A 12,243-nucleotide genomic window follows, 5' to 3' on the forward strand; every position below is an offset into this window, starting at 1 on the left:
GGGCCACCTTCATCCAGAGCCCCCAGGGGTCAGCTCAGGTCATCTGGGCAGCATCCCAGCTTGATTTTTCCCTCTCCCCTGTCCTGCTTCTTCCCTCCTGATTCCACAAGTGCTGACCCCAAGACACCCCTAATACACATCCCGACACTAGACTCCACCTGGGTCTGAACTCCACAGAACCAACATGTATCCAAAAAAAAAAAAAAAAAAAAGATTCCAGTGTTCAGGATTTTTATTTGAAAATTATTAGTTATTCACAACTTACAACTTTAAAAATCCCCAAAGAGAATACAAAATTGCAGAAACAGGACTTTGGGAATGAACACGGTTAGCTTTGGTTTAAAATCCATAATGTTCTCTGACTAAAATGAAATTAAGGTAAATATTAATAACCAAAGAAAACTATCATGTTGAACCATAGAAAACTGCCATTTGATAGGTTAAAACTACGTTATGTTCCATATGCTTCAAGCTAATAGAAAAAAATGAATCAGCCTTTGAAATTTAGAGAACATTATGCTTAGGAATAACATGTGGGTAAAAGATATAACTAATAATTAAATTAGAAATTAGAAAATACATAACACTATGGTTATTGAAAGTACCTAAACCTGTAGGTTGAAGCTAAAGTGGGTCTTAGAAAAAGTAGGCTTCATCTATTGACATTAGAAAAATAATTGATATTGTTTCCAATTTAAGAATTTTGAGAAAAAAATCTCTAAGGAAATGAAAAGTTGAAAGAAAGAATATTATGACTAACTAGAAATTAAAAAAAAAAAAAACAACAAAGACCAATTAAGCAAAAAGACTGACTCTTGAAAATTAATAGGCAAAAGTCATGTAAGATTATTCTTAGAAAGAGAGAAGGCCCAAAGAAAATTAATAAGCCAAAATGAACACAATTATAGATGCTGCAGAGATTAAATGTATAAGATATTATGGTTAACTTTATACCAATCAAGCTCAAAATTCACAGGAAATAGATCCGCTCCTAGAGAAATAAAACTTACCAAAAATGAATCTGTAAAAAAAACACACTGCAGAGTTCCATTCATGGCTCAGCAGTTAACAATCCTGACTAGGATCCACGAGGATGCAGGTTCAATCCCTGGGCTCACTCAGTGGGTTACACATCTGGCATTGCATGAGCTGTGGTGTAGGCCACAGACATGGCTTGGATCTGGCGTTGCTGGGGCTGTGGTGTAGGTTGGCGGCTGCAGCTCCAATTCAACCCCTCGCCTGGGAACTTTCATATGCCATGGGTGCAGGCCTTAAAAAAAGACAAAAAGAGACAAAAAGAAAAAAAAAAACCTGAATAGTACTAAGATAATTACCAAAAATTAACCAGACATTGATTGTTGCACAACACTGTGAATGCCATTAAGGCGGCTGAATTGTAGGCTTATTTGACGTTAACTACATTTTACCACAATAAAAGTGTAAAAAATAAAACCCTCCATCCAGAAGACGATCAGTCACATGTGTGTCCTTCATTATCAAATCCCTCTGGAGGATATTTTCTCTTCCTTCTCTTAGACCATATAAAGACTGTCCTCTATCTTAACCACAGGTCTTTTTATGTTTTGGAGGGGGGGCATCTCTCTTCCATAATGTCACAAACTAAAGTATATATTTTTTGTTTTTCCTGTGAAGTATTTGGGTGGAATAATGGATCCTAGTTCTGTTAAAGGAAGAAATGAGTGAAAATGACAACTTTACACAGTCTTCAGGTGAACAGGATCCCTGATATAACTGGAAAGTAGTAGGATGTAATTGGGGGAAGGGAGGAGCAGTAAAACACCTCTGGGACAACTCTGTCTTATAGCTTAGAAAATAAGCTTTGCTCTGGAGTCTCTCGAGGCACAAAACCTGAGAGACAGTTTTTATTGGTGGCCTGAGCCTCTGATTTGGATAAGAAAAAAAAGTGTAACATATAAATAAAAATAACAAATCATTTTTGTAAGAGCTTGCAATCACCGGGTGAAGGTGTAAGAAAAAAAAAAAAAACTAACATCCTGTATGTGTAAATATTTGTTGCTGGTATTAAAAAAAAGTAAAATACAGTTTATGCAATGCAAAAACTTGGAGAAATGCCTCTGGAGCACACCTGCCCTCATGGCAGGATCACAGTGCTGCCCCCACACTGCTCAGGTGGAGGCCCGTCCACTGGAAACGTTCAGAACCGTGTGGCTGTTGTGAGTAATTTCTGGCTATTTCCTTTCCATGTGCACCTGAGGGGAAAAAATACAGAAACAACATGTTTAAGGGTTTTAAAGTACTTGTCCCTAAGCCATTTCCACATCCACCTCTTCATGTGAAGCAAGTCACAGCACGAGTGGAGGCACAATTTAAAACACAGGGATGTATTGGTTCTAGGGAGGAAGTAGCCCCATTAAAACTCGTGTCACCTGCTGGGTCACTCAGTCATGAGACTGCAGATCTGTCTTATAAAACCTGGCCCCAAGTACATTTGTGGGTCCTGTCCACAAAGTCATCATGGGAAATGATGGATTTTACACATGAAATAGAAAAGTGTCAAGACACCTACTTTCCTATCAGGTGTACCCCCACCCCCTCCGTGGGGCTTGGGCTTAAAGCCAATCAACCTGTAGATCTACTTTAGTTCTGATCATTCTGATTCACAGAGATCCTTTATCACTACATTAAATTAAAAAGCAAAGTCATTTTCCTGACTCAAAACCTGAACATAAATTAAGAACAGAGTGACAAAGAGGCTGGGCAATCTAGCATCTACATGAGAGTTTCATTTTCACACATAAAATGAACACAACAGTTTTTGATGTTGATATCAGGTTGTAATTCCTATATTTTACAAATTTGGGCAAGCACTGAAACACTGGTATGTATGTATGAAATTTCCCGGTGTCTAATTTGTGCAGCAAAGCAGGTACAGGGCCTATAGACATGGGATCTGTGGATAGTGGGTGACAAGAATGAAAAGAGAATCAAAAGCTTTAACAAGGACTCAACCAAGCAACTTCTCTAAAATGGAAGATGAGACCAATAATAGGACAGTTCTTTGCCGGGCCTTTGAGTTCTTGATTCTACCAGTTTCTAGCTGAACTGGAAGAGATACAGGTTTTCTGATAAATGTATAACCAGAACATAAAGGAAATGAAACGCTGTCAAGTTTCTCTGTTTCACCATCACCAGTTTTTTGGAGCTGTATCTTACCTCCATCCCTGGACAGATGCGCAGAACAAACTGAAATAATGTCAAGACTTGGGAGCTCTTATCTCTGAATGTGTTTGGCTAAAAAAAGACTACAAATGTAATCTTTTTTTTCCCCAAAGAAGAATGAGAAAAGTTTTGTTTGCGACTTGACAGCAGAAAATGTACCATCCATCTAGGCTGGCTCGTGTCACCTGCTGGGTCGCTCAGTCATGAGACTGCAGATCTATCTTATAAAACCTGGCCCCAAGTACATTTGTGGGTCCTGTCCACAAAGCCATCATGGGAAATGATGGATTTTACACATGAAATAGAAAATTGTCAAGACACCTACTTTCCTATCAGGTGTACTTTCTTTTTCTCTTGATGCTTCTTGCATAATTGCTACCCCCCAAAGAGCGCTGAATATGAAATGCTATATATTCAAATGCCCCTTAAGTTAGGGAGAAAAATAGGAAATTCTTCAAGAATGCTGGAACCCCATTGGGTGAAATCAGAAGTTACTTTCATTTTAATGCAAGAAATTAAAAATAAGGCAGGGAGCCTAACTGCATTGAATCTCCTGCCTCCATTTTTTAAGGCGAGCCATATCATGTGTGGTTATATATTTAGATACTCTCTAGGTAAAACTAAAAACAACCAAAAGAACAAATGGAAATACATTCACTATTTGTGCTTGACGATCCTCCAAAAATCACCTTGTTCCATTCCCCATAACTCTTTCTCAAAGTAATTTTTTTTTTTTTGTCTTTTTGCCATTTCTAGGGCCGCTCCCGCGGCATGTGGAGGATCCCAGGCTAGGGGTCTAATCAGAGCTGTAGCCGCCAGCCTATGCCAGAGTCACAGCAACGTGGGATCTGAGCTGTGTCTGCGACCCACACCACAGCTCACGGCAACACAGGATCCTTAACCCACTGAGTGAGGCCAGGAATCGAACCCACAACCTCATGGTTCCTAGTCGGATTCGTTAACCACTGAGCCACAATGGGAACTCCTCAAAGTAATTTTTTATAAAGAAATTTTAATTCTAGCGACTTTTAACCCAAATGGCCTTTGTTTCATGGTGTGAAATATTTGAAACCGAGGCTGAAGATGAGCATCTTGTGTATAAAATCCTTGATTTGACGTTTCTCTTTCTCATGTGTTACCATGGTGTAGACCACACTCTGGCTGACAGCTCAAGTGAGAGAAGGCATCTCTTTCACAGGGCAGGTTGTGAAGGGGGTTGAGATGACTGAAAGCTTGTTAGCAGATCCTCGTGGATGGCGCGAGGCCGGGGTAAGGAAGCCCGGGCTCATCTCCCTCTCCTGGGGTCACTGCTGATCCTGGAAACATCACTTAAGCTCTGTCCACGGTGGGGGCCTCATTTGTGAAATGAGGCAATGACCTACCTCATAGGAACCAAGGGATGACTACAATCCACAGGCTGAAAACACACCAAGCTAAGTGCTGGATGTGATCATGATGCTGCTCAGAGACGTGGCCCCTTAGTCCATGGAAAGTAGCAGCATTCCTTGCCTTGAATGATGAAAACAAAACTTCTGGGAGGCCCTTTGTGAATCTTCTGATTTTACCTTTAAAGAACCCCACAGTCTTAGCTGGACATATTGAACTCAGTGAACATGATAAACTGGGAGGCAGAAAGGTGGTTAAAAGGTGCCTAACTCTTTCTAACCTGTGATTTTGAGAAATTGCTTAGGTTCTTCTGCCTCAGTTTCTCCATCTGAGGGATAATAATGCCAGCTCAGAATGGTTGTGAAGATTAAAAGAGAAAATGTCAACAACAACAAAAAAGTTCAAATTCAGAATAAGCAGAATATAAGACCAATGGGTGGTGGGTTTCTTGGCCCTCCCCCCTCCTTCTCTTGGGCTTGGTTCATTACATTTCTTCCAATGCAGGTTGAAACTAAGTCTAACTCTTAAAATCCAGCTAGTAGATAGCCACTGTCATAGAAATAGATCTTACTAAAAGCAAGAGAGCAAGAAAAATTCCCTGCATGAATAAAGGCCAGCACTTGGCTCAAGATATCAAGAATTCTGGCTCAAGACTCAGTCAGTTCATCCGCATGGCCCTAGTTCAATCCCAGGAACCCTCAACCTCCTCATATTTAAAGCAGTCTAACTTGTGTATATACTGGCACATATATTGTCAAGTTAAAAAGTACTGAATAGTAAGAGAGGATTTCTACTTGTAACTTAATGGAATAATGAATTTTTTTCTCCCCTCATCCTTACAGAAATCACCTTAAAAACGATAATTGGCAGATAAAATTGAGCCCACGAAAGCAGTGCTCAGAGGGAAATTTATAGCAATACAGGCCTTTCTCAAAAAAGAAGAAAGATCCCAAATTGACAACTTAACCCTCCACCTAAACAATTAGAAAAAGAAGAACAAAAAAGTCCTAAAGTCAGCAGAAGGAAGGAAATTATAAAGACCAAAGAAGAAATCAATAAAATAGAGACTCAAAAAACAATAGAGAAAATTAATAAAACCAAGAGCTGGTTCTTTGAAAAGGTGAACAAAATTGACAAACCCCTGGCCAGACTCACTAAGAAGAGGAGAGAAAGAACCCAAATAACCAAAATTATAAATGAAAAAGGAGAAATCACAATGGATACAGCAGAAATACAAAAAACCATAAGAGAATACTATGAACAACTGTATGGCAACAAGTTTGACAATCTGGAAGAAATGGACAATTTTCTAGAATCTTACAGCCTGCCAAAACTGAATCAAGTAGAAACAGACCAACTGAACAGACCGATCACTAGAAATGAAATTGAAGAGGTCATAAAATCACTCCCTACAAATAAAAGTCCAGGACCAGATGGCTTCACAGGTGAATTCTATCAAACATATAAAGAGGAATTGGTGCCCATCCTCCTTAAACTCTTTCAAAAGGTTGAAGAAGAAGGAATACTCCCAAAGACATTCTATGAGGCCACCATCACCCTCATTCCAAAACCAGACAGAGATACCACCAAAAAAGAAAACTATCGCCCAATATCATTGATGAATATAGATGCAAAAATTCTCAACAAAATCTTAGCCAACCGAATCCAACAACATATCAAAAAAATTATACACCATGACCAGGTAGGGTTCATCCCAGGTTCACAAGGATGGTTCAACATACACAAATCAATCAGCATCATACACCACATTAACAAAAAAAAAGTCAAAAATCATATGATCATCTCAATAGATGCAGAAAAAGCATTTGACAAAGTCCAACATCCATTCATGATCAAGACCCTCGCCAAAGTGGGTATAGAGGGAACATTCCTGAATATAATCAAAGCCATTTATGAGAAACCCACAGCAAATATAATCCTCAATGGGGAAAAACTGAAAGCCTTCTCACTCAACTCTGGAACAAGACAGGGATGCCCACTCTCACCACTGCTCTTCAACATCGTTTTGGAAGTCTTAGCCACAGCAATTAGACAAACAAAAGAAATCAAAGGCATCCATATAGGAAGAGAAGAGATAAAGCTGTCACTGTATGCAGATGACATGATACTATACCTAGAAAACCCTAAGGACTCAACCCCAAAACTCCTTGAACTGATGAATAAATTCAGCAAAGTAGCAGGATATAAGATTAACATTCAGAAGTCAGTTGCATTTCTGTATACCAGCAATGAAATATTAGAAAAGGAATACAAAAACACGATACCTTTTAAAATTGTACCTCACAAAATCAAATACCTCGGAATACACCTGACCAAGGAGGTAAAGGACCTATATGCCGAGAACTATAAAACTCTAATCAAAGAAATCAAAGAAGATGTAAAGAAATGGAAAGATATTCCATGTTCCTGGATTGGAAAAATCAATATTGTGAAAATGGCCATCCTACCCAAAGCAATCTACAGATTCAATGCAATCCCTATCAAATTACCCAGGACATATTTCACAGAACTAGAACAAACAATCCAAACATTTATATGGAACCACAAAAGACCCAGAATCGCCAAAGCAATCCTGAGAAACAAAAACCAAGCAGGAGGCAGAACTCGCCCAGACTTCAAGAAATACTACAAAGCCACAGTCATCAAAACAGTGTGGTACTGGTATCGAAACAGACAGACAGACCAATGGAACAGAATAGAGAACCTGGAAATAAACCCTGACACCTATGGTCAATTAATCTTTGATAAGGGAGGCAAGAACATAAAATGGGAAAAAGAAAGTCTATTCAGCAAGCATTGCTGGGAAACCTGGACAGCAACATGCAAAGCAATGAGACTAGAACACACCCTCATACCATGCACAAAAATCAACTCCAAATGGCTGAAAGACTTAAATATACGACAGGACACCATCAAACTCCTAGAAGAGAACATAGGCAAAACACTCTCTGACATCAACATCATGAATGTTTTCTCAGGTCAGTCTCCCAAAGCAATAGAAACTAGAGCAAAAATAAACCCATGGGACCTAATCAAACTGAAAAGCTTTTGCACAGCAAAGGAAATCAAAAAGAAAACAAAAAGACAACGTTCAGAATGGGAGAAAATAGTTTCAAATGATGCAACCGACAAGGGCTTAATCTCTAGAATATATAAACAACTTATACAACCCAACAGCAAAAAAACCAATCAATCAATGGAAAAATGGGCAAAAGGCCTGACTAGACTGTTCTCCAAAGAAGATATACAGATGGCCAGCAAACACATGAAAAAATGCTCAATATCGCTGACTATAAGAGAAATGCAAATCAAAACTACCGCGAGATACCACCTCACACCAGTCAGAATGGCCATCATTAATAAATCCACAAATGGCAAGTGCTGGAGGGGCTGTGGAGAAAAGGGAACCCTCCTGCACTGTTGGTGGGAATGTAAACTGGTACAGCCACTATGGAGAACAGTTTGGAGATACCTTAGAAATCTATCCATAGAACTTCCATATGACTCTGCAATCCCACTCTTGGGCATCTATCCGGACAAAACTCTACTTAAAAGAGACACATGCACCTGCATGTTCATTGCAGCACTATTCACAATAGCCAGGACATGGAAACAACCCAAATGTCCATCGACAGATGATTGGATTTGGAAGATGTGGTCTATATACATAATGGAATACTATTCAGCTATAAAAAAGAATGACATAATGCCATTTGCAGCAACATGGATGGAACTAGAGAATCTCATACTGAGTGAAATGAGCCAGAAAGACAAAGACAAATACCATATGATATCACTTATAACTGGCATCTAATATCCAGCACAAATGAACATCTCCTCAGAAAAGAAAATCATGGACTTGGAGAAAAGACTCGTGGCTGCCTGATGGGAGGGGGAGGGAGTGGGAGGGATCGGGAGCTTGGGCTTATCAGACACAACCTAGAATAGATTTACAAGGAGATCCTGCTGAACAACATTGAGAACTTTGTCTAGATACTCATGTTGCAACAGAACAAAGGGTGGGGGAAAAAATGTAATTGTAATGTATACATGTAAGGATAACTTGATCCCCTTGCTGTACAGTGGGAAAATTAAAAAAAAACACTCTAATTAAAAATTAAACTCTATATCTTAAAAAGATAATAGTCCATCTGTTAAATGCCAAAGGAACATCCATAAAAATTACCCCATATACTAGACCACAAAAATATTAATAAACACTGTTTCTGGGTAGAACATTTTTTTTTATCACAAGGCAATGAAATGAGTGAAATGATGTATAAAATAGAAAACAAATATTTAAAAAATCTTCTAACTAGGACATTGGAAGGATCTCCTTCTCAAATAATTCTGGGACTAAAGAGGAAGTGAAAACCAAAATTGCAGAATCGGTAAGTAAAAACCTAACTAAGATAAAAGCACTACACACCAGAACCTATAGGTTATAGCTACAACACTATTCAGATAAAAGTTCTCAGACTTAAAAATATTTATATTAAAGAAGAAGAAGGAATGAAATCAAATGCATTTAAGAAGTAGGAAGCAACAACAAAGTAAATCAAAGGAAGGGAGGAATTATTAAATATACAAAGCAGAAAGATAAATTATAAAGAAGAATACATGTTGTAAGCAAATTTCTTCTTTCTTTGGGGGAAAAAACAATAAAACTGCAACAACTAATTAGAAGGGAAAATGAGGAACAGGAAATAGAGAAAGCCATAAATACTCCGTAGCCTTTCAAAAGAACGAGATAACTATGCACTGAGAAGATCGAGGATATAATATTAAATGAGAACGGCAAGGCACAGCTATCATTTGTGCTTAGAAACAGGAAGGTCACACAGGCCCAAATTCTTCCTGATGCACAGAACATGTCAGCAGAACAAAGTTGCTGCCGGGGCTCCACTCCGGGGGAGGGGCTGTGTGGTGACTGGAATGGCAGAGTGATTTACTCTTTATCCATAGAAACCTATTTTTAAAAATAAAGTTTTTGAATTTGGTAGCATTAGATATATCATTTGTTTAAAAACTGATGATTAAAATTACACTTTCATTATTTAGATTTTCTAAAGCTACTTAGAAGAACTGTGGGTACGTTTTATTATTATTGGGAAGTAAGGGCTCAATCTACAGCCTTTAAAGAAATGATCCCACTTTTACGCTGTAAAAGGCTCTATATTCACAAAGCACTGAAGCACATGCCCTCTCATCTGATCCCTGTAATGACAGAGGGAAGAAGCCCGCAGGGCTGTAACCCCTGCTCTACACACAGGGGAGGACCCTGAGGCTCAGAGACCTTGGGGACATGAGGCCACGTGGCTGCTGAGTGGCTCCCCCACTATTCACACCGCCCCAGGCTCCTAGATCTAGGATGTTAGCATATCTTAACTTTGGGGCTATAGCTGGTGGTACCATGAATAGATACAGTGACACCTCTGCTACCCACTGGGAACAAAGAAACTTCAAACATCCTCTATCAGGTCTGCGTTACCGTTACCGCAGAAGGAATCATCCTTTGTTATGGGCTGAACTGTGTCCCCTCCAATGGTACATGCTCAAGTCCTAAACCTCCCACCCTCAGAATATGAAAATATTTGGGGACAGGGACCTTACAGAAGGGATTAGTTACAATGAAGTCACATAGTTGGGCCCTGATCTAATCTGACAGGTGTCCTCATAAGAAGAAGAGTTTAGGACACAGGCACTCAGAGGGGAGCATGTGAAGACACAGGGAGAAGACAGCACCTACAAGCCCAGGAAAGAGGCCTCAGGGGACACCAACCCTGCTGACACCCTGACCTCAGCCTCCAGCCTCCAGACAGTGAGGACGTGAGTCTCGTTAAGTCACCTGTTCTGTGGTACTTTGTACGGCAGCCCCAGAAAACTAATGCACCCTTCAGCACAGAATCAAAAAGCACTTTCCTGACTATTTCCTGATCATCGAAATGTGTCAATGAGACAGACTCGGGTCACCTACACTAACATTTTCAGAGAAGCAACTACGTGGTCAGTAAACATGACTTGGAAGCACCTTTTCCCAGATGCTGAGTTTTCTTTTCAAATGAATGAATTCTGTTCTGTTAGAGTGAAAAGCTTGCTGACTTAGGCTACTCCTCCCAGTGACAGCAGTGACATGAGAAGCTTACACATTTACAGAGCTGACAATCTGATACTTGTTCTCCTAAGAGGGCAGAGCATATACAGAAATAATGGCAGGAAGACATTCAACTGGGATGAGAATCGGGATGTGTATCTCCTTGTGTCTTTCTGTAGAGGTGACCCGAGCCACTGGTAGGGCTGAAATCCAGGAGTGATGCTCTGCCACCCTGTGAACTTGGGTGACGACCCCTCCTTGGTTACCAGGTCAAAGGAGCAGCTTCTCAGACTCAGCACAGAACATGGTACCTAGGGCGGCACCCACCACCCCCAGCAGGTCTGCTCTGTGCTCCCTGGACCAGTTCTGTGACCCTGGGGGAGCCTTTGACCTAATCTTGACCCAGTGGCTGAGATGGGTTAAAAAGGACTGTCATGAGGATTAAGTGAAATCACACATGTGAGAACTAAGTAAAACACATTATAAAGAACTACACCAAAGTAAATTACCATTAATATTGTAAAAGTAGGTACAAGATCACTAGACCAGGAATCATGAGATTTCTAATTCTGTGACCTATGTCTGCTTTGTTTGTAGGTTACACTTGATTTAAAAAATTAATTGAATGAAAAGATTACTAATTCTCTGTCTGCTGCAAATAAATCTCACACCAGTTGTATCTATAGGGCCGTCTTCCTCCTTAGCGGCTTTAGTTTCCTCACTTGTAAAATCAGGGTGTTGAATCCTATTATCTTCTGTTCTTTGGCTCTATCTAAAATCCTGTGATCTATTTCTCATTGCTCAAGGTCTTGATAATAGATAATGATAACACACTTTTTAAACAAAGACTTGGACACAGAGGTAGGGGCACATCTCTTTGAGGTGAAATAACTAAGGGTGAATGAATAAAAGGGTTTGGGAGATTCCAGGCTGTTCTGTGTTGGGTTATACAGGGAATCTCCTAAAGGATTATCAGGTCTCAGACAGGAAGCTCAGACTGGAAGACGAAAGCACTCTGTCCATTTCAGGCACAAATGAATATCGGGCTCCAAGTGCAGCTTCTCTGCATGTGCATACAGTGTGAGAATTTGTGGAAAGTCTCCACTGTCCCTAACCCGAGGCTTGAACCAGTGAACTCTGTCAACTCCTCAGCCAGCTCTGTGACCCTGGGCAATCTCCTAGCCTATGAACAGTGGAAGGCACTGCTCGTCATGTCTTCATTTCTAACGGGGAGAAATGAGGTGAAACCAGGACAGAGAGAACTCAGGTACATTTTAGATAAGTCATTCATACAAAAGTACTGTGGACATTGGGCTATATCTTTAAGAGATATTTTAAATATTACACAAGTAATTTATTCTGCTTACTAGTGAAAATCTGGGAAATGCAGAAAAGTATGGAGAAGGAAAAATGCTCCCATCATTTAAGGCCCAGAGATAATGTTTGGATGAGAAGCCCCATCACATCCACTTCGAACCTCCTCCTACCTGAGCCACGCGTCTCAAGGGGCAAGGACACCAGACCCTCCTTCCCTCCCTCCA

At 40.0% G+C, this 12,243-nt stretch overlaps 1 protein-coding gene across 3 annotated transcripts in view; it reads right to left on the bottom strand.

Annotated features, from left to right (window-relative positions):
• Positions 1-214: 214 nt before the first annotated feature.
• The window catches only part of LOC100738425 (ATP-binding cassette sub-family C member 4), a 151,718-nt gene continuing 139,689 nt past the window's right edge, over positions 215-12,243 (bottom strand). For all 3 annotated transcript variants that reach the window (XM_084982144.1, XM_084982145.1, XM_084982142.1), the window contains one exon: positions 215-2,231. In XM_084982144.1, the coding sequence (XP_084838270.1) occupies positions 2,211-2,231 (21 nt within the window). In that variant the 3' untranslated portion in view covers positions 215-2,210. The remainder of the gene's footprint in view (positions 2,232-12,243) is intronic.

Source organism: Sus scrofa, chromosome 11 (genome assembly GCF_054392235.1).
Source record: "Sus scrofa isolate SSC_HxYL_T2T_F1_AM1 chromosome 11, Sscrofa_HxYL_maternal_Yorkshire_Landrace_v2.0, whole genome shotgun sequence".
Lineage (NCBI taxonomy): Eukaryota > Metazoa > Chordata > Mammalia > Artiodactyla > Suidae > Sus > Sus scrofa.